The sequence below is a fragment of the Sebastes fasciatus genome, chromosome 13 (assembly GCF_043250625.1).
Source record: "Sebastes fasciatus isolate fSebFas1 chromosome 13, fSebFas1.pri, whole genome shotgun sequence".
Classification (NCBI taxonomy): domain Eukaryota; kingdom Metazoa; phylum Chordata; class Actinopteri; order Perciformes; family Sebastidae; genus Sebastes; species Sebastes fasciatus.
In genome coordinates, this window is record NC_133807.1 from 8947415 (window position 1) to 8970527 (window position 23113).

The window sequence follows — 23113 nt, forward strand, 5'->3', positions numbered from 1 at the left end:
AAGAACATTAAGACATAATTAAAACAGTTATAAAAACATAAAAACATTAAAGATTAGAAATATAAAAAACAAGCTAAAAATCAAAGCTAGGATGGAAGCTAAAATAGAATATAACACAAGAGTAAAAGCTCTAGTGCAGTATAAGATAAATATCTGGTTTAATAAAAGGCAGCAGCAAACAGGAAAGTTTTAAGCTTTGATTTAAAAGAACTCAGAGTTGGAGTTGGTCCTGCAGGTTTCTGGGAGCTTGTTCCAGATATTTGGTGCATAAAAACTGAAGAATAGTATTGTTCGGCATGCTATGCAGGATAAATAATAATGTGCGTCTTCTTTGCATTGAGCTATTTTTTTCCACGTGGCTGCCGAACAGTTACACTATGTCACTTCATCTTGACTAAACTAATAATACGATAAATGTTGAAAAAGCTTTTTGCAAAAGAATAAATTATAAAAATCAGATGAAAACAACAAAAAAAACACCCGATAAATAACATGCTTTGTAAACAAACCAACAATTTCTTAAAGCACATGAGCATAAAGCATATTTTTTTAATACCTCTAAAAAAATCACTATAAAACGATTGCAGGATATTATGAGGGATAAATAAATGCGTTTGCAATAATAACAACTTTTGAAGCTTGAAAGTGCGGAGTGTGCGGGGGTCCCCTGAACGCAGCATCAGTGCTGACGAGCCGTTGCTGGTGGAAACAGCTGGTGGTTTCTGTCAGAACACACTTCGGCTTCACAGTGATAGCAGCGTTTAAACAGGAATAAAAGTTACAAATTAGAGTCAAAACTGAGTGAGTGCGTTTTGGTTTGAGTCTCCGCTGCTGTTCCACCAGACGCCGGGACATGTCATCCTGTCAACGCCACTTTATCCACCGCTAGTTGTTAATTAACTAGAGCTAGCTTGGTAGCAGCAGACTATAGTGACGCACGGATAGCTCAACTAGCTAACTTTGTAGTCACCTAGCAACTAACCATAGTTACACGTGTTCCGTCACCTGCAGACTAACTGTCAGCTGTCTGGTTCTTTCTGACAGTACAGGGGTGAGGTTTTTTGTTTTAACTCCAGCATGACTCATGTTCATTATAAATTCTCCTCCAAGCTGAGCTACGACACGGTGGTTGTTGACGGCCCACGCATCACGCTGAGGGATCTGAAGAGGCAGATCATGGGCAGGGAGAAGCTCCGAGCCGCGGACTGCGACCTGCAGATCACCAACGCACAGAGCAAGGAAGGTAATATGTGGGACTGATAAGACTGTGTTTATTCTGACAGTTTTGTTAGGGAAACACGTGGTGCAGGTTTTGACAGCTGCCTGCATGGTGAAGAGAGGGTTGCGTCACCTCTTTCAGCTGGACTATGGGGGTCCCAGAAAAGTCAAGCAAGAACAAAAGAGTCTAATGATGAATGGAGCACATTCCTGCTGCATTCACGCTCAATGCTCTTTAATTAAACGGCCTGGTGGTGGTGGTGGAGGATCAGCCCGGTGATCACTGCCCCATGCATGTTAAAAGTCCCAAGAGAAATGTGGGATAAAAATAGCAAAGGTAGGGGAGAGCACAGCATATAGTCATGACCATAAGATTAAAGTCCAGCCACTCACACACACACGCATGAATGAAAATCATCAATATAAATAAGTAAGTAAAGCTTTATTTATATAGCACATTTTAAAACACACCGTTACAAAGTGCTTCACACACAAGAAGAAACATCAAACAATGAAAAAAAAACAAGGACAAATTAGAATATGACACACAGAAACAATGAGAAACAGATCAAACAAACAAACAAACAAACAAACACACATGTGGATGAGGCCTATAGAAAGGCTTGCCTATAAAGATGGGTTTTTAGATAGTATATATAATATATATATATATGTAATATAAGAATGATGATGAAAATTTGCTGCAATATATGAAAGGTAAACTTACTAAATCAAACGAAGGCAAAAGAGTGAGATCAAACATGATGATAATCAGTTTAGAGGCAATATCCTTTAGTGGAAAACCACATCCTGCAGATACCCCTATACACTGAGTTGTGTGTTTCCACTGAAAGCACAACGTCATTGTGTGAGAACAAAAAGATGCACATACAACTCCTGAAAGAAAATAGTCCATTACCTCCTGTAAAACAGCAAATTGTCATTTTTACATGTTTTTTGTACAGATTAAACAACCGAAATGTAATATGTTAATCAGTGAGCTTTAGAGGTGCTGGTAGGTAGACTTGGTAAAAGAGTATAGAAGCAAAGAGACGAAACTCCATTTTGGACTGAACATTTATTCAGTCCAAAATGGTGGTACGTTTACTATAATATTTTGTTGTTCAACACAGCCTATTTCGGTAGAATATTTTTACCATAGAAGAGAAATAATTGTTTCACTTTTGTATGGCACTTTTGCTGCAATATAGGAAAGATTAAAGTCTAGCCACTCACTCACACACACATAAATGAAAATCATCAATATAAGAATGATGATGAACTGCAATATAGGAAACTCATTAAATCAAAAGAAGGCAAAAGAGTGAGATCAAACATGATAATCAGCTATGATTAATCAGTTTAGAGGTAATATCATTTAGTGGCAATATCCTGCAGATAAGATAAGATAAGATATGCCTTTATTAGTCCGGCAGTGGGGACATTTGCAGTGTACAGCAGCAAAGGGGATGGTGCAAAAAACAAGATGCATCAGCTAACACAGTAAAAAAGAGCTAAACAAAGTGTAACAAAATATGAACCATTTAAATAGAAGAAAGTATAAAAATAGGAGCAGTATATACAGAATTGACAATAAATAGACTATGATATGTAAGAGTTTACAGAAAGTTTAGAAAAAGTTAATAGTAAGAAACAAGAAGAAAAAGAGAGTATCGTGCATTATAGGAAGGGTTAAAGGGCTGCAGTCTTACAACAGTGCAGTGTCATGCAGCCTGTGGTTCTCTGAAGACCACATTGCGGGATCCAAAGGTTGTCAATCTTTTCCTTAAATTTGGTTTGTTTCACGATTCAAACCAACAGTGTTGAAAGAGTTTACCAGGCTGTACAATTAATATTAAATCCTTATTGTCTTGTTTTAAGAAATGTGAATAATCACATTCAAAGCATTTTGTGTCACTTCAGAAATGATCTACCTGCAGATTTACACAGTAGAATAGACAAAATGTTTAATTTTATTCATCTAGGGCTGAAACTATTAGGCGTTAAATGGATTAATCAATCAACAGAAACTTAATCAGCAACTATTTTGATATCAGATGAATTGTTTGTATGATAGAAAACTAAATATCTTTAGATTTTGAGTGGTCGGTCAAAACAAAACAAGCCAACTGAAGACATCACCTTTAGCTCTTGATACTTCTGATAGATGTTTTTCACTATTTTGTGATATTTTACAGACTGAACGAGCAATCCACGAATCAAGAAAATATTCAGCAGATTAATACATAATGGAAATCATCATCAGTTGCAGCTGTAGATTTATCAAGCCAAGACTTTAAATCAAGTCTTTATTGTTACCGTCCCAGACTAGTTGCGTAAGACTGTACTGAAGAGCCACTCTCATATCAACTGTATGATTTCTCAATAACCCTCTTCCTCTCAGAGTACAAGGATGATGAAGGTTCGATCCCCAAAGGCTCCTCCGTCATCGTCAGGAGAATCCCAATCATCGGAGCAAAGTCCAGCTCGAGCAAGACCCGCAACATGTGAGTGTATTTTATGGTTTGACACAGTGGGCAACCTCTGGGTCTGAAAAGTGAAGCCAATTCTGAAGTGCCTTAAACTTGCATTCTTTCTAATAGCCAGCAGGGGGCGACTCCTCTGGTTGCAAAAAGAAGTCTGATTGTATAGATGTCTATGAGAAAATGACCCTACTTCTCACTTGATTTATTAACTCAGTAAACATGAGTTTATGGTCTCAATCGCTAGTTTCAAGTCTTCTTCAATACAGCATGATGTTCATGTAGTAAATTATGGTCCCATTTAGAGTCAAATAGACCATAAGGCAGGGTATGCTTTAGGGCGTGGCTACCTTGTGATTGACAGGTCGCTACAACGGTGTTAGTCGGTCTGGGAGTTCGCCCTTTGATAGTGTGTTTTCAGTTCATGAAAGTTAATTATAACCTTTTTGGTTGCCTAAAAATGTCTTATTCAACGTTCAGTTGTACTTAGCTCCACCCTCTCGTGTCACTTGTGGTTGCAAAGAACCAAGATGGTGACGGCCAAAATGCCGAACTCGAGGCTTCAAAACGACCACAAACCATTGGGTGATGTCACGGTGACTAGGTCCACTTCCTACAGTCTAGGGTTTGGCACATACTGTAGCTGAATTCCTGCATTGATAGTAGTGTTGATATCTCTGCCACTGCAAAGTCTAAACTCTGCTACCACCTCCTACAAGTCTACCTTTAGTGTTGTAATGTCACTCTTTGAGGATTCCAACAAGAAACTCAGCAATAGATCATTTCAATATAAAAATGAGAGTAAATATTGTACAATTATGTTGCAGTAAATCAAAAGCTGAGCTAATAACGGATCCCGGTCATCAGCCTCAATAATGGGAACATTTATAGCTAAGAAAACTATTGTCTAAAATGTATGTATTTGCTTTTAAAGGCCTGTATTACACATTTGGCAATACATGTAGATCCCATGCTCTTAATAGTATAAAAAGTAGAATGCAGGTGAAATATAGGAGGGGTCCTTGTTGTTTTAGCTTATTGTAAGGGTTTTGAGCAATGCTATAAACATCATCATGATAAATCAATACAGAGGCCTGTTACTGAGTCTCAGTTGATGATCGACAGTTGATTCAACAGGATTTTTCTGTGTCACACTTCAACGATAAAATATGCTCACAGGAAAAGAGTAGAAGCGTAACTCCATGGTGACGTTCACAGGGATTACCCAGATATTAGTCAGGCTTAGACGGGACAGCCAGCAGCGGTGTTGGTTTTATGCATGGAAAGCAGGAAAAGACCTCACTGGAACAGAGTGGCGGTCATGTGATTAGCCCCGTCAGCACCATGCAAACGGGCGGAGAGGAATGAGGACTAAAGAGTGGCGCAACGCTGCCTGCAAGATTAAATGAAGCAAATCAATTCTCCAGCTGCACAAGCACACTGACAGTCACTCAGCTTCAAAGGGGTTCCACATAAGTAAGCCTCAACTTTGAGTCATTTTAAAGGCTTTTACATCCACATTTAAATAACTTAAAATCACATTTTTAAAGGGGAACGCCACCTAAGTTAAGAATTTCAATATGTTTTTTCCATGGCCGAGGGAAGTTCAATTAATATGTGTGAACATCTTTTTTTTTTATACACAAATGAGCTTTATTCTGTTGTAGTGTTGTCAGTTTTGAAACAGAAAATGTTCCCATATACTCAGAACATCCCCCCGGGTACTCTCAGTATCAAACCACAGCAAGCCAAAACGAGAAAGCAGAAAACGGTGGAGGGTCCATTTGGATATATGGAAATAAGATTGATTTGATTATATTTACCAGAAGTATAAAACATTACATGTCCCTTATAAATTAAAAAGAAAATGCCACTAAATTGTGAAGGAAATGTCTGTATTCTTTGATTTTTGGGTTGCTGGAAAAAAGTTAATAAATAATGCCTGACAATGACTGATGTATTTGACTTCAGGACATCTCTGACTACATACATGCTGAAAATCAAACATTTCTACTGTATCAATTTAGATATTTTCCAAAGTAAAAAGTCCCTAAAAGTGTTTGATTCAACTTTTCCCCATGGTCTAGTATTAAAGAAGTTAACGAAAATCTCAGTAAATCGCAATACATATCGAATCGGCACCCAAGTCTCGTGATAGTGTTGAATCGGGAGGTAGGTGTGTCGTCCTAACCCTAATAAGAATAACATGTATGAATTTTTTAAATGGGCGTAGTTCCCCATTAAACTCAACTAAAGGAAAGATTCACTGTAAACACAAAACAGTTGTGCGAGATTATAACTGACATTTACAGGTCAGTTTTATTGTAGGGTGGAGTGTTTGTCTTATTGTACAGTTAACAAGGCCAAACCTTGAGGTTTTGATGCTGCGATGACGCAGAATGAAACACCCAACAGTAAACATCAGGTTTTAGTGTCAGTCCTTCAAGATAAAAGAGTGAAGGTTTCTTCCTAGAGTCACAATTTGTCATCAACACTGAGCAGACATAGAGATAAATCTATCGTTGAAAAAACAGACATACAGTATAAGTTTCTTCAACCAAAGCAATATCATATTTTCCATCTAAACTACAGGTTGAAATAAACATCTTTAATATTTAGCTTTTGCTTGTTAGCTTTACAAGTTATTGAAGGAAGAGAATAAAAAAAAAGCGAAAGAATATCCGTTATCAAGCTGAGTCTACTCTTCTGAAATACACACTTGCTCAACTCAAGGCTAAATGAAATGACTTCACATGTTCTGTAGGGGCATTCAGGGTAATGTAGTACATCCCCCCCGAATAGACAAGGCAGACTTAGGGGAACATAGTTACATAAAAATCATCAAGAGCGAGGGTTACAATCTGCTGGTGTTTTGTGGGTACACCCACCCGGATTAAATGTGTGATTCACTTTTGTGTCTTTATATTTATATTTTGTACTTTGTGATTTCAGTCCTAATCGCTGTTTCCAGGGTGTTAAATTGTCATGGACGACTGGATTGAAATTGGTTTATTTTTCTGTTTCAGTGAGCGTTCAGACGGCCAGTCTCACCACGCCTTTGGAGCCTTCAAAGCAGTACGTACCACCGCACCTCTTCTCCTGCAGCTACACTGAACACGCACACATTGTTAACATGGCCTAATATCTGTGCTTGAACATGAGTTTAATGTGTGATTGGTTTGAACAAATGAAACCACGAAGTAAATCATGGAAAGCCTCTCATTTCCTCTATTGCAGTTTAAGTTCCTGTTGCTGAGAGGAAGTAGTGTACTTCTTAGGATTTGATTCACAGGGAGCTGCTGCTCTGAGATAAATCATATGAAAATACATGTTTAAAAAGTAATACTTGCAGTTTGATCTTTTACATGAAAGAGAGGGGAAGTTTACAATTTAACCAGTGCTGTAAAATTAACTGGAAAGGAAAGTATATTTATATATATTCTCTCTAATAAAGGCTCTCTAAAAGCTGTTAATTTAACAAGCTGCTGTGTCCTCAGAAGACCATTTAGTATCTATCAGTGGGGGGGTGGGAGCTGCTCGGGTGGGTCAAACATTATCATGTCAACCAGCTATTCACAGCTGATAAACCCAACTGTTGTATGAGCTGCCAACAGTCATTGCCCAATAGTCTCTTCTCCATGAGCTGCTGTAGCACTTGCTCTCAGACATATTATAACATTTGGAGATGTGCGTATCAGTAGCTTCTAATGATAGTATATTGTATCTCATTCAGTCACAAGCAGTGTTATTATTGTAAACTAAAACGAAAAGAAGAGGTGAAAAATATTGTTAGTAAACTGAAATTAAATAAAAATAATAACCTTTAACAAAAACGAAATTAAAACAATAATGCCTATTAAAAATGAATATATATTAATTTCCATTATAGTTTTTTAATTATAATCACTACCGAAAGAAAGAAGACAACAAGAATTTCTGTCACCTCTCGTGACATTGAACCACAGAAACTTAACAGACTTGACCTTTCAGGAAATGGTGCTATGCCACAATTGTTTTACTAAAGTAGTGCAAAGATTAAACATTAAACATTATGGCTTTTTTCTTACACAGTTCTCCAACCATGTTTTTTTGTATGTATATAGCTACATACTTCTGAGACATTATACCTGACCCTAACAAAAACAAACTAAAACTAAATACATAAAAACTAAAACTAAACTAAAACTAGCAAATGCACTCTGAAAACTAACTAAAACTAAACTAAAATGAAATTGAAAAGTTAGAAATAAAATAAAAAAACTAAATGAAAATTCAAAACTATTATAACCATGGTCCCAAGATAGGATTGAAGTTCATCAACCACAAAGAATCAAATGCTGTTTAATGTAAATGTACTCTGGTGAAATGAACCGATGATGGGGAAATATATCATTAACACTAACCAAACTCTTCAAATCCAGTAAAGAAATGAATGCCTTGGAAGCATTTGGACTTTCTGAAATAAAAACTGTACACTACCTCCCTTCCTACAGAGTAAAAGGGTTTATAATTCAGGCTGGATTTATAGTATTCCTGCTTTAATGTAGGAGAAAATAACCACTCCTCAGAAAACCAAGTGGTGCACCATTGTTATTTTTTGCTGGATTTTTGCCGTGTCAGTTCTGTTCATGATCCTGTAAACTAAATCGTAACTCAAAAGCTTTTACTTGAATTAGTGTGCACTGACCTGATTTTCTCTCTGGTTTCTCAGTAGGAGAAGTGTCTGCCACTCTTCTTAGTACTTTGAGTCTGTTGGACTATTCTAACTTTTTTTTCCTTTTGTGTTTTTCTGCCAATAAAGTCTGTAAAGTTTTTATGAAGCCGTCTTATGTATTGATTATATGTTTGATTTCACTGGAGAGAATGACGCTGATACACACAGTCGATATCCCACCTTGGATAGCACATTTTGGAGACGTCTGTATCAGTCATCATTGGTCATTTCTGATGAAAATCTTGGTGTCCACATTTTCCCTTTGCAGGAAAGACAAACTGAAAAGGTGGTACATGGTACATATACTGGAATCATATTGGACAAGCTTGAATTGGTACTCAAATTGACCTATTTAAAAAAGAATAGTTCAAATCAAAGCAGCAGAGGAAGAGTGGTATGGAGCTTAAAGCTTCAAAAACACCGGATCCTACATTTCCCATAATGCAACTTGATAGCTTCTTTCATTAGATTTGACTGAGATTTAATAAAGCCAATCAGGAAGATCCGTCATACAGCCATAAACAATATAATATAGTGCAGTCAGTCTGGATTTTAAATGAAACAATGACTTTGAGATTTGAAGTGGCAACTTTAAGTTTTAAACTACATTATATTTATGAATATGTGTTAGTGTGAATATTTATAGTTTTCATAAAGTTTTTCAAATCTTATTCAGTTAGAAAATTAATTTAAGAGTGAATATAAAGATGAGTAGTCACAATACTTGATCCTGACTGAACTATATGTGCTGTAATTTGTGGGTATTATTTCTTGTTTTTAAAAAAATAGTCTACGGCCGCGGTGCTTTGAGCTCAATGCTAATGTCAGCATGCTAAACTGCTCACAGTGACAATGCTAACATGCCGTTTAGCAGGTATAATGTTAACCATGTTTACTCTGTTAGTGTAGCATGCTAACATTTGGTAATTGGCGCTAAACACAGCTGAGGCTGCGGGGAATGTAATTTGTTTTGCAGATTATTATTTCATAAACCCAAGTATTGGACAAATTCAAATTTTGACCCTGAGGTTGGCGTTAGATGAAAAGTCAGGAAATTAATAAAGTTATTAGAAGTCATCCTCTGGGGACCATGAATATTTTATACAATATTTAATGACAATTCATACTCCAATAGTTGTTGAGATATTTCATTCTGGACCAAACTTGTGGGCCGACAGACCGACATTCATGTCACATGTTGATTTTGCCTTCTTGGCTTCATTTATCTATCACATCCCTGCAGGAACAAACCAAGAAAGGAGTGTAGGTGATAGGAGGCACTGAAGTAGACATGAGGTGATGTTTTTTATTCAATAAAATGCTGGGCTGACAGGTGAAAATTCCCCCGGAAGCATTCATTATAATATTGTGGGCTTCTTCTTTTTCTGCAAGTAGCAAGTTTAGAGGGATGAGAAGTGGCAGGAGGTGCTGAGGCAGTAATCCTGGGATGACAACAGACATGTATTATCCACTCTGTATGAAAATCACTGCTGGATGCTGGCGTACATTTTATCTCTGCTCAAACGGGTATTAAAGTGAAGATATGACATACAGCAATCACCAGTGGTAGCGGCGGGGTGAAGCATCAAGATTAGCAGGACAAGTGGTCTTGTTTCGGAGCAAAACTTTGAGCCTTTTTTGTGTTATTTTATTTTCCAATATATATAAACATAGAGCTCTCCATATTTTCCTAAGACCCAGATGCTCTCGTCGCTTCATCGGTGAAACTGATCATGTGTTTAATTCTAACAGATGGAGGACCAGAATTCTTCCAGAGCCTTACCCTTTTTCTCCAAGGTATACTTCCTCTTTTCTATATTTTTTATTGTACATATTATTATGCTGGATCATGTGAGTCAATTTTATTTAAACACTGATCCTCCTGTTTGACTCGATATCTTTGTGTCATGCATGTGTGTGTACATGTAGATGGCTAACCTGGCAGATGTGGACGGGACAGAGGAGGATAAGATCAAAGTTATGATGAATCAGTCCTACGACACCATGAAGTGAGTCGCCTCTCTAATCATTTCAAATCTCCTCTTGAATTCTGTATCTCCATGTTTTTCTCACTGCTCCCAATACTCAACTCCATATTCCTCCCTTATTTTCCATCATTCTGTTCCTCTCCCTATTTATATGTAATTTCCTAATATATATTGTATATTATTTTGCTTTTCTATCATTTTCTTTCTTGTCTAATTCTCCGTCTCTTTCTCTCTCTAGTTATAACAAGAAGTTTGGTACTGTACTTCCTGCGAACTACACCTGTTATCGCTGTGGAAATACTGGACACCACATCAGGAACTGTCCCACCAGCGGGGTGAGAGCAGTGGTGTCTCTCAAAGGAGGCAGTTTCTGTTGCAGTCCGTGTTGTCTTTACATTTCTGTTATCCAGTATAAGAGTTATTTGTGTGTGTTGACGTTGTTTGCATGTGTGCATGCGACTCTAAGCCTAGCATTAAATGTAGACGTGTGTGTGTTTGACAGCAGGATAAATCCTTCGAAGCCCCTCTGAGAATAAAGAAAAGCACAGGCATCCCTCGCTCCTTCATGGTGGAGGTGGACGATCCCAGCATAAAGGGGGCCATGCTGACCAACTGTGGACGTTATGCCATTCCTTCCATAGACATGTGAGACAAAAGAGTCAATGTTTTGTGTGTCTTAATGCTTTGACATTTTGGGAAATAGCATAAGGACTGGAAACGGGGGGAAATAGCTGGCCTGGCTCTGTCCAGAGGTGACAAATTCCACCTACCAGCAAGTCTAAAGTTCACAAATGAACACATTATATCTGCTAAGCTTAGCTAAGCTAACCTGCTGGCAGTAGCCTGTATATTTAACATGAGTGGTATCAATCTTTTAATCTAACTCTTGGCTTGGATTTCCTATTTCCCAAAATATTGAACTATTCCTTTTCAGAGTGGCTCTTTCAAGAGTGTTTTTATGACATAGTTGATGACTCCCAAGAAGATGGCAGGACAAACATAGCTGCGCTTTTCACAGATATCAATTCCCACCTGAAGGTACTTTAATCACCAAAGACATTAGGAATGGCCCCATTTCAAGATACCCCCTGTCCTTTTGACTGTTTCGTTCACTTGAAAGTGAATCAGAAGCTAAATCCCTGAATTATTATTGTAAATGTTTTATTTACAATTTATCACATCTGAAAAATAGCATGTCAGTTCAGAGGCAACTGGATCTGCTGCTTCCTTCTTGATGACGTCACCTGAGACGTCACACATGTGAATGTGACCGGGACTCCCCACCTTTCAGGAGAACTGCCTCTTGGATGAGTGGCAAAATCCTTGTAGATATCCTATGGCCTGAATAACTGAATTGTTACAGGCACAGTTATCTTGACGTGAAAGACATATGAAATGTCACAGGTTCAATTCCAACAACCAGTTTGTTGCTCATCAGTTGACACTAGTCAAAACTTCAAAAACACCAACCTTCTGTCAAACTTACACTTTTTAAATCACTCTGGTTTAAAGCATCCTCTAAACACATAAAAGCAAATGTGAATGTGCCGTGTGTATGCTATTGTCTGTCCGTAGTGCGGCGTACGCCATCGGCAAGAAGGAGAGGCCACCGTTCCTTCCACAGGAGCAGCCCAAGTCAGAAGATGAGGAGGATCCCATACATGAGGAACTCCTCTGTCTCATCTGCCATGACCTGCTGAGTGACGCTGTGGTCATACCCTGCTGTGGAAACAGCTACTGTGATGACTGTGAGTGTCTGCTACACACACACACACACACACCTCCAGATAAACTTATGTACACTTGCTTGTACCTTAAAGAATAAGTCATTCTGGTCCTGATATACTGTGTCCATCAAAACGTATTAATTTACCAAAGATGCTGTGGTCGTTCTTCAGTCTGATATTTACATTTCAACCGTCTTCATCTCTTGCTCAGGTATTCGCACCGCTTTACTGGATTCAGACGAACACGTCTGCCCCACTTGTAGCCAATCAGACGTCTCACCTGATACCTTGATAGGCAATAAATTTCTCCGACAGGTAAATTGACAAATGGATGGACAATATGTATTGATGTCAGAGCTGGAGGGGAATGGAGAGAATTAAGTAAATGGGTTTGTGTTTTATCTCTTTATTTGGTTCTGATCAGAAGCTTTTCATTGTATTTAACCTCAGTATAGAAATGCTCTGACATGTTTCTGTCTGTCTGTTTCTCCCAACCCAGGCTGTTGAAACTTTTAAGAAAGAAAGAGGCCACACTAAAAGTCTGAGAAAAGTGGGTGGTACCTCCCAATCCCCAAATCCAACCCCGACACCGAGCCCTGTCCCCACCCCACCCCCTCTCGCCGTGCAGAGCCAACCCCAGAAACTGCAGCTGCCGACCCACAGCCAGCAGGTGAACCTCATAATGATGTGTTTCATCTGGGAGGCAGAAATAAGAATAGCGTTGTACCTGAGTGACTCAAATAGAATGATTACTGTTTTCTTTTCACAATCAGATGTTTGTCTGGTTTCAGAGTGATAGTTCTCTTCTGAAAACCATTGAAAGAAATGTTAGAAAGCACAGTTTTAAAAAGCATTCTCCATATTTAAACTAACAAGAAATGTGCATGTATATTGTTATTTATATGTCATGTGTAGATATTCTTTGTAGTTATATTATTATGTCTCTGCTGAAGATTTTCACCCAAAAATATTTTTCTCGCTTGCTCTACTATATTCTGATCCCTGCTATATTCTCTGGTTGTCTCCCTTCTTTAGGACCCTCTCCTGTACTGCTCACCGGCTGCAGACACAACACCATCGTCTCAGGTGTGCGGGGCTCCGCCCACAGCAACAGGCCCCGCCTCTGCTCCCAACACGCAGGTGTGCGGGGCTCCGCCCACAGCAACAGGCCCCGCCTCTGCTCCCAACACGCCGAGCACATCCCTCCAGCCTGTTCAAAGCCTCCTGGAGATACCTGACAAGTACTGAACATACTCACACACCAGTAAAATGACTTTGTGGTACTTTCTGCTGCCTCACCTGGTTGTGACTCATGAGATTTATTAATGCGGCACCTTAAAGTTATAAAGTTGTAATCCCCTTTGCTGTGATTTCTGACAAAGCCGATGCTCAAGGAGAGTTTGCTATAGTATTTAACCACACTTGATGTTGCAATGATAACCACGAGTGTTGCAAAATCACGCAGGAACTGAAATCTTAAGGATTACAAATACAATTCAAGGCAGTTGCATATTACAAAGCCAGCAAATAGCTTTATCTTACTCATAATTTTACCATCTAGAATGGAAAATAATCCATTTCAGACGCTTTGTCCTCCAGTTTGCATTATCAAAGAGAACAACCAAAGACTAGTGTACTGAATGTGCAGCTGGTCAGGGTGACATTTTATGTCCACCCCCTGCTGGAGTACAAGGCAAAGTGATTCAAATGGCCCTTACGTTTATAGATTGCACTATTTAAATTCAAACAAATTATTACAGATGGAAAGTGTCATTTTTTCCTGACACTTAACAAAAAGCTTGTATTGGGAACAGAAAGTGAAAACCAGATTTTGCTCATATACCACATGGGTCTGTCAGCCGCTGTTGATGTGATGGATGTGAGGATAATGACATCTCGCCCTGCCTTCAGCAGAACAAATGAATTAGACCCAGAGTACGTCACACTAAGCTGGTCAAATTTGTGAACCCATCTTTCTTTCTCTGTTTCTCTCAGCCCTATGTCCAGACGTAAGAAGCGTTTTGCTTGCCCCAAAACAGACTCCAGCTTGGTGTTTCAGTGTGTGGGGAAACCGGAGCTTTTGTAAAATGCTGACATAAGCCAGGCCAGTCATGGTCGGGGGCTGTGCAGCAGTGAGGTCGAAAGAAACCTTCCACTGCTTCTAACTTTCTCTCATTTAAAATGGCCTTATAGCCGAATACACAGCAGAGCTGTTGTCATTACCCTGGACTATTTGTTGATTTTGTCAGACAACGTTGCAATTTTAAAATAATGATTTTATCACTGCAGAGAATGACAACTGGTTAAAGACTCCCCCCACCCCCGGTCCTCTGCTTTGCCCAGTCTGCTCTGATTGGTCAATCGAAACAAAGTCTACAACTCTCTCTAACTACGGTTGTTTAAGGGCGTGCCAAACTTGCTGCTAGGCAGGTATTATGCAAATGTATTACTTGGTGACATCATCACGTTACGAAAAGGCAGGACTTTCTGTGTTTCTGTGGGGGAGAGTAGCCTCTGTTGGCGTGGACTTTAGGCTTTGTAACTTTGCAGACCTTTTACATGCATAAAAATACTATATAACACACTAAAGGAAAAGCACAAAAGCATAATAGGTCCTCTTTAACATGTGGTATTTGAGAGCCATGAATAAATGAGTATTTCATGCTTGTTACGTTTTCTGACAACGTAATAATAAAACACAGTATAGGTGACCACAGAGAGCAGTAGGGGATTGAACGGAGGTTACAGGCTGTGTCTGTAACTGCCCAGTTGTGTTGTCTGTCTCTGTGGTAACTTATTTCAGATGTTGATATAGCCGATACTCAAGTGTATTGATATTTTCTTCCACCCCTATTAACCTCTGTGTATGCTGATTTGGTCAGACGATGTCGTGGCCATAAAATTACAGGTCAGCTGTGTTGTTTGTCCCACTCCAGTCCTTACCAGATGTTGGCTGTGATGCAGTTTTGTTGCTTGCCAACTGTAATGAGGACGAAGAAGGAGATCTAGCCGTTTTTATGTTGTTCAGGTGTTTCAATGTGGACAGAGGTTGAATCCTGAAACTCAAGTGTGGACACGAGTTTGTTTTCACACGAAACCGGCGTTCTAACAATCAGACGGCACTGTGTAGATGATAGTTTAAGTGTGGAATGATGGTCTGAATGTGATATTGGGTTCCTCACAGGGGTGACATTTGGGGAAAAACATGAAATAATTGTGTGTTGTGTTTTTTATAGCATAGAATGAACATTTGGTATCATCAGTCTAAAAACAAATTGGAATAGCCTTCTGCACTCACAGAAGTTGGATTTTGTGCAATCAAAATATGGCACTATGGATTTGAGATTGAAGAACTGGTAAACAATAACCCTAATGCTGCCTTCATGTGGTGCTGTGATGTGTCTGCTGTTTATTCAGAGAGGCTGAAGAAAAGACGTGGGATGACTCAGCGGCTGCTGCCACCCCGTCTGTACCGGTTTCACCCAAAGACCCCACCGATGCTCCATCACAGCTGATACCACTGGTAAGGACACACACACACACACACACACACACACACACAGACACACACACAGACACACACTAACTCAAATGCAGCAAAGTTTCTCTGTATGAAGTCTGTGATGTTTGCGTCTGCTCAGGTGAAGCTGACTCCAATGGTAGAGCAGCCCCAGACAGTCAGTGTGAATCTACAGCAGCCCTCCTCAGGTGAGAAGCAGGGTCCCATTCATTATACTGCCCGTACTGTTCATTATGTGTTTTGTCATTTTATGTGAGCCAACAAATTATTGATTTATTATTATGTCAAAAACTGCCATTTGTTCCCTGAATCCACAGGTCCAGCCTCAAGACCCTCTGTGCCATCAAAGAGCTGGGATAGGTCAGTGAAGCGTACCAGTCTGTATTTGACTCAGCCCACTGTTTCAAGACTGATGTCATTCTCTTTGCCCCCACAGCTCCTCTTCCTCTTCAGGTTGTCCCACTGGAGGCTGGAATGAATCCAACACCCAGCAGCTTCCTCCCTCCGTCTCTTCATATACAACTCCTCCTCCACCGCTCTTTCCCTCCCCCCACTTCCACTCATTCCTCGCCGCTCAGCAAACTCTCGGCATTTATCCCCCTGGATACCCACCTACCACGCCCGTCTGGACTCTCCCAAACCTCCAGGGTGCCCCCATCCCTTCCCTGTGCCCCTCCACCCCTTCCCTGTGCCCCTCCACCCCTTCCCTGTTCCCCTCCACCCCCATCCCTGCTCTCATCCCCAAGGAGTGGTACAGGCATCAGAGAAAGAAAAAGGAGAGGTGAGGTTTCCAAGCAGTCACGCCCATGGCTACATCTGTAAGGTGCTAAAAATGTCTTAAAGGGGAGACACCCCAGGGCAAAAACATCGTTTTCCATGCACTTTTGTGATTTTGGGCTATTTTGCTTCCATAACCTGTCTTCTTTCAGACAAGTGGAAAAAATGTGGTGTTTATTTTACTCTACTTTGTCTATTTACATATATAGATTTCCCTTAAATTCTCCAGAAGTTAGTATTAAACAATGCCTCATTTTCATATTTAAGATTAAGCTAAAAACTTGTAATACAAAAGAGTATTGTCTTAATGTAAGTAATCAATTGGAGAAGTTTCATGGTGATGTCTATTAGTTAACATTTTTTAACCCTATTCACCTGTAGTGTCATGCAACAGGTGTGGAATTTTAGTTTTCTCTCATACTCTGAGCCAGAAATCTCCACTTCAGTAGCAAACTTCCCAGTTTCATTCCTATCTATAAAACATGGTGAAAATGGTGTATTTTCTGATTTATGGACTGTTAAAAAAAAAGAGATATCTAAAATTCCCTCTGTAAAATCCTTTGACTCTTATTATGTCAACAAAATGAAACAAGCATTTCGAACGTGGCTATATCCAATGTTCAGATATATGTTCTGGAAATGTATGCAATTTGGCACACATTTGATAAGATAATGCCTAATTTGCATATTTAAACATAACATTTCAGAAAACTTGCAATTCAAGAAATAATTGTCTTAATGTAAGTAATCAACTGGGGAAGTTTCATGGTGATATCTATTAGTTAAATATTTTACCCTATTCACCTGGGGTGTCTTCCCCTAAATCATGACTTTATTTTATCCTTTTGAAAATGTTTTTTGACTTCAATTCCAGGCAACAAAATTAACTATAAAATGGCCTGATTGAAACTTCAATCAGGCCATTTTTTTTTTATTGGATTTTCCGATCAGATTTAGAAACAGCTGCTGAAGTATTGTAGTATGTGGACAATATATTGATAATATGAAATATACCTCCCCTCACCTGCTACCTCTCTACCTCTATCTCTGTCACTCAGGTCACCTCACAGAGGATCTTCCCACAGAAGCTCCTCCACTCGTTCTAATTCAAAGTCTTCTAAGACCAAGCCTTCTCGCTCCTACTCTCGCTCCTCAAGCAGGTCCAGGTCCCGGTCCCGGTCCAGGTCTCAAGGCAGATCAAGGTATTTTGTGCCCTTTTTTTCAAGTTTTGTAAGAATTATTTGTGTTTATTCCATTTTTTTCTTACCATAAAATAATTCTTACAAGGTCTTACATTTACTGTGTTGCTCGAAAGCAAACTTCTGGTCCTCACCTGCAATGCACATTGTAGCGTGACCGATACTGAATGAGACTGATAGTGATATTGATAGTAATTTAAAAAGCCTGATAACAATATATCGACCAGTAGTACCCCATTATCCCTTTCTTTCATAGACCAGGTGAATCGGGTAATGAAATAGAGACGAACAAACAATAATGAGGCAATGATGCCTTAAAATGTGTGTGACATATGACACGACTGAATATTTTGTTTGTTTTTTTCCAGGCCTCACTCACCTTACTCCAGCCACAGAGACCCCCACACCCGCTCTCATTCCTCCCGCTCCTATATCTACGGTTACAAACGTTCCCCCACACCGTCCTCCTCATCTTCACCTCGAGTGGCTTACCATTCCAGGCCCAGGTCACCGTCGGATCACCGCAAAAATAGCCATCACAGTCGGCACCACAGTAAGAAATCAGCTTTGAGCAGCTCCAGCTCCAGGAAGCGAGGAGAACATCACCAGAGGGAAGCGGGAGGCTCGGGGGGGAGTTTAGCGAGTTACCCGTATGCTCAGCACGCAAATCAAAGCCTCAGCCTGGAGCAGGACAGAGAGCGCTACCTGCAGTACAAAGAGTGGTGTGATAAATATTTCAGCAGCTACGTCGGCCACTTACACCAGCTGCCTGTCCCCCTCCTCAGTCTTCCTCCTCCTCCTCAGTGGTTGGACAGAGAAGGAAGCAGAAATCCTGCTAACTCTAACTCTCACAACCAACTCCAAGGTCAACGCGCCGCCCGGATGGGCGGCCGCTCCCCTCCGTCGCAGTCATCCAGCGACAGCCGCTCCCCTCCGTCTCACTCTACACGTGACAGCCGCTCCACGCCATCTCAGTCTTCACGTGACAGCCGCTCCACGCCCTCTCAGTCATCCAGCGACAGCCGCTCCTCTCCATCTCATTCGTCCAACGACAGCCGGTCCCCTCCCTCTCAGTCGTCGAGCGACGGACGCTCCACGCCATCAGAAGCCGGAGCTCAGCCGAGGGCGTATCGGCAGAAGTGCACAGAGAAGTACAGCCGCCTGCCAGTCACACTTACAAAGGACAACAAGGAAGTGGAACTGCAAGAAGGAAGTAAAGATGACAAGCAGCCGATCACGAAGAATTTGGAGAACCTCAGCACCTTAAAGCATATGCAAAAGACCATAAAGAAACACAATGGAGGAAGAGAAGAGGAGTCATCATCCCCTGATGCTGCAGACTTAACAGATGACTGCAGGAAGGACAAGAGGAGGCACAACACCGGACCGAATATCTGCAAGGATGGCACACCAGCACGGGACAAAGCAACTGCTAGTAATGCCTTAGAATCAGTCCAACCACTCGCAAAACCAGATAAAAGTTTGGATAAAGACTATAAAAGAAGAAGCAGAGAAGAACGAAATATGGAAATAGAGAAAGAACGGAGAAGAAGCAAACATTCAGACTCCAGGCGGGATGTGGGGAGACAGCGCAAAGAAAAGCCCAGTAGAGAGGCACACAAGGTGGGTGCAGACAGACACCCTCGAGGCAGCAGAGCTTCTGACTCCAGATCAGAGAAGAGTCGAAAAAGAAAAAGTGAGGACATCGAGAGAAGATCTGTGAAGGCTGAGAGCAGCAAATGCCTGAAAACGAACACAACAGAGAACCCCAAAAGCCACAAGAGTGAATCCCCGAATCCATTTTACAGAAAGAAGCCACAAACGGAGAAGAAAAAGGAGAGTAAAACATGGCCTCTGACAGAGACAGACATCTGGGAGGGAGGGATAAAGGTGAAACCACAGAAGAAGATAAGCATCAACATAAACCTGGAAGGAAACCGGAAGGAAGAGAAAACGGAGAGTGTCACAGGACAAACAAAGGAAGAAATTGAGAAAGCCGGTGATGGAGAGGAGGAGAAGTTAAACAGCGGAGAGACAGAAATTGAAGCCAATGAAAAGAAGGAATCCAGTAGAGACGGGGAAGAAGAAAAAATAAAAGCGGATGAAGGAGAGGCAAGACAGAAATGGGAGAAAGCTACCTTCAGAGATGATAAGGAGGGAGAGACGTTGGAGACAATTTCAGTAGAGAAAAAAGACCTTGGAGAGAAGAACGAGGACTTTGACTTATGTCTTAGTGCCCTCAGAGGAGTGGAGAAGGAGAGTAAAAATCGGTGGGATGAAAGAGACGGGATGGAGGCCAGCAAAGGAGATGAGGTGACACATGACGAGAAGAGGAGCGCGAGGGGAGGAAAGGAAGGACAATCGATGGGAGAGTTAGTCGTAGGTACCCAGAAGGAGAGGGCAGAGGGAGAAAACATATGCAAAGAAGACAGAAGAAACCCACTGGGGGAGTCAAAGCCAAAGGAGGAGCTGATGGAGGGAGTGAAGTGGAGGGTGAGGAAAGAAGAAGACACGATGGAGTCACAGAGGAGCAGAAACAAGAGCCAACACGACAGACCAAACACCACGGTGGACGATGGCAGGTCAGAATGATTCTTCTTTATTCTTTAAGGTTTCAATCCTACAGCTTCATCTTACAGCTGAATGTGGCTGCTCCTTCTTGTCCCATTAGACCATATACTAATATTTAAAACAGATCCACTGTCAAAAGATGCAGATGCATCCATAGTTGGTGCGCCGCTAACTCTGTAAACACAATGTGATGTCTGATGACGTTGCTTGTCTCGTATCTAACCAGTAGAGAATGTCTTACATTTCACAATTTCAACTGTTACTGCTTGCATTGTCAGCGCTAATCTCGGCCATAAATACATTGCATTTCCACAGCGAAAGCTACTCCATATTTTGCCTGTTGAACACTTATAATGTGAACCAGCAGTAGAAGGACATTTTCAGTTTGTAATAGCAGTTTGTAGATGGCCAAAATCTTCTATCCAAATATAGGTCAGATCTCGATAACGATGTGAAATAGCAAGTTTTCTGGTAATTCAATAAATAAATAGTCTATATGAAATAACCACATGGTAAAGACTATTTTGTGTATACCCCTGTGTGAATTACATTCTTGATAAATGAAAAGTACTGAGTATATTCTCATGTAATTAAGAAATTTAGTATGCTTTTGATGACGATAAATTATCATGTTGAATTATCGCCCAGCCCTACTTTTAAAGAGAGTGAAAAGTGGTGGACTCTGCCACTAACAATGAAAACTAATATATGTAGAGAGGTAAATACAGAATGTAAATACATTGAATTGATACTGCTGAAAAAAATACACACTATAAATTGTGTCAAAACATAATTTGGTTTCATGAAAATCTTAATGATTATAACTTGAATCATCTGTTTAAATTCAGGTTCTTTTATCCTGTTTCTTATCTGCTCGACCACATCCAATGAGAAGAACAGATGCTCATTATGCAAACACATATTTAGTCGGGTTTAGCAACTTCGAGTTAGGAAATGGTTCCCCGTCAAAATAGCACTTAGAAGTTGAGTTCTTTCAAGACAGGTTCTACACGTAAAACCTTTCAACTAACAGACCTGCTTAACAAGTGTGTTTATGTTAAATACAGCAGCTACGACGATCGTCAGGAGAGAAAGACATTGGTGAAAACTCTGGAGGAATACACCCAGGAGAGAGCTACAGACCGAGAGGACGATCTCGTACTCATACAGGTGCGTCCGTGAGCGCAGCCTGTGGGCCCAGATCATGTGAAGTTAGTGTGGGGAGTCTGATCATAACTTTAAGAAATGGAAATTAAACATTTGTATAATATAAATTCAGAATCATTTGTCTTTTGTGCAATTTTCACGAATGAAGTCACGCCTTCATTCTCTGTCTCAGGTCCCTCGTTCCAAATGGGAGAAGGAAGAGTCTGAGGAGCGGGATGGAGGAGTGATCAAAGTTCAACCGGATGCTCTTACAACGTTTCTGCCGTCACCATCCGTGTCTGTGACAGCAGAGACAACAACCAACAGGGAGACTGAAGAAAAGAGAGAGAGGTCAGTGGAAATGGAGAGAGGAAGGGACAGGGAGAGAGAGAAAACCCCCATTTTGTCCACTTCACACACAAGTGTGGCTCCCTCTACTGGCAAAGACAGAAGTGACAGCGCCTTGTGTACAGACAGAGATGGGGAGAAAAGGATGGAGATGGAGAGATGGAGCGATAGAGATAGAGGGAGGGAGAGGGATAGGCAGAAAGAGAGCAAAAGATCAAAAGAGCGAACCAAGGAGGAAGAGAAAGGGAGAGACAGGGGGCACAGCAGCGTTGCTTCAGCCCAAAAGAGGAATCCCCCTTCCTCCTCCTCCTCTCACTCCTACTCTTATTCAATGTCGCATGACACAGAGAGGAGAGACAACGGCAGCAAGAGTTCCTCCTGTCCCAGCGGGAAATCCTCCGGCGGTAGAAGCAGGGAAAGCAGAGCTACCGAAGTGCCTGATCAAAACACCCACAAATCATGTAGAGACACGTTCCTGGACCATCACCAAGATCCTTCAGGGAACTGCAGACCTGCAGGGACCCACCATTCCCTACCTTCCCTCTCTCATAGCCAGGGTAAGGAGAGAGATTCACTCCCCTCTGGGTTAGATCTGGGTAAACCCAGAATGAGCAACCCTGCTGTAGAAGTCATGCAGGACAGAAGCAGAAACGAGAGCAAGGCTGAAAAGGAGGAGTGGAAGCCGAGGCAGTTAATAAAAGAAAATGAAGAGATGGTGGCTGAGACAGAAGGAGGTAGTCAGTGGGAGGGACGGAGAGAGCTGGAGGAAGGGGAGAGGCCCAGCAGCCGTAGCAACAGCGTCAGTTCATCAGCGAGCCAGGAGGACGACGGGAGGAAAGAGGAGAAGAAGAAGAAACAAAAGAAGCACAAAAAGGAGAAGAGACGAGGCGCCCCGGAGCTGCTGGAGGAAGGCGAGCTGAAGAGACACAAACATAAGAAGAAGACGTCGAAGAAGAGCAGAGATGGAAGGGAAGAGAAGAGTAGCGGACAGGTGGATGACCACCCCATGCTTTGCTCTGTTATGTTATCTTGACTCTCATAGATTAAAAACTTGAATGATGTTTTTCCTTTCTGTGTCCAAAAAGTGCCTGGATTTCTGTTTTTCAACTTTATTTTCCCAGGATACTTTTTGTATCAATCTCATATCAAATATGCAGCCAAAATGAAAGTGAAAAAATTGTGAAGGAAAAGCACTTTAAACTATATATATAAGAAAATGAATGTGAATGAAAGCTAATGTTAAACATTTGAGAGCTTGAATTATTTAAAGTTCGAGGAACTTGCACACGCTCTCAACTTGCTCAGGACTGCCACCAACTATGGTTTATATAATGAACCTGCGATGTTACAGCTTACAATCTGACAAGAGGTCAGTCAGTAATTTGATTTGCCTCACACAGAAGCAAAGGAGTGCATTATAGA

The 23113-nt window shown here is 40.8% G+C and overlaps 1 protein-coding gene across 6 annotated transcripts; it reads left to right on the forward strand.

The window, feature by feature from the left end:
* Positions 1–675: 675 nt before the first annotated feature.
* LOC141780160 (uncharacterized) lies at positions 676–22900 on the forward strand. 6 transcript variants are annotated; one of them, XM_074655263.1, is made up of 20 exons: positions 677–1243; positions 3623–3725; positions 6728–6776; positions 10168–10212; positions 10345–10424; positions 10642–10738; positions 10906–11048; positions 11979–12151; positions 12342–12445; positions 12630–12800; positions 13166–13216; positions 13271–13371; positions 15548–15653; positions 15772–15838; positions 15968–16010; positions 16087–16431; positions 17486–17629; positions 17995–20208; positions 21265–21367; positions 21537–22900. In XM_074655263.1, the coding sequence occupies exons 1-20, from the start codon at positions 1078–1080 to the stop codon at positions 22722–22724; spliced, it is 5493 nt and encodes a 1830-aa protein (XP_074511364.1). In that variant the 5' UTR covers positions 677–1077; the 3' UTR covers positions 22725–22900. The 6 variants fall into 6 exon arrangements, with proteins under 6 accessions (XP_074511366.1, XP_074511363.1, XP_074511362.1 ...); XM_074655264.1 differs by having other exon boundaries at positions 10909–11048; XM_074655265.1 differs by having other exon boundaries at positions 676–1243; positions 13166–13371; positions 21265–21408.
* Positions 22901–23113: the final 213 nt, after the last annotated feature.

What these genes read in the sequence shown, in the direction of transcription:
- LOC141780160 (XM_074655260.1), top strand. Translation starts at nt 1,078, where the DNA reads ATGACTCATGTTCATTATAAATTCTCCTCCAAGCTGAGCTACGACACG. An exon ending in CCTTTGGAGCCTTCAAAGCA is followed by an intron (nt 6,777 to 10,167) that starts GTACGTACCACC and finishes TAATTCTAACAG; the next exon opens with ATGGAGGACCAGAATTCTTC. An exon ending in TGCCGACCCACAGCCAGCAG is followed by an intron (nt 12,801 to 13,165) that starts GTGAACCTCATA and finishes TCCCTTCTTTAG; the next exon opens with GACCCTCTCCTGTACTGCTC.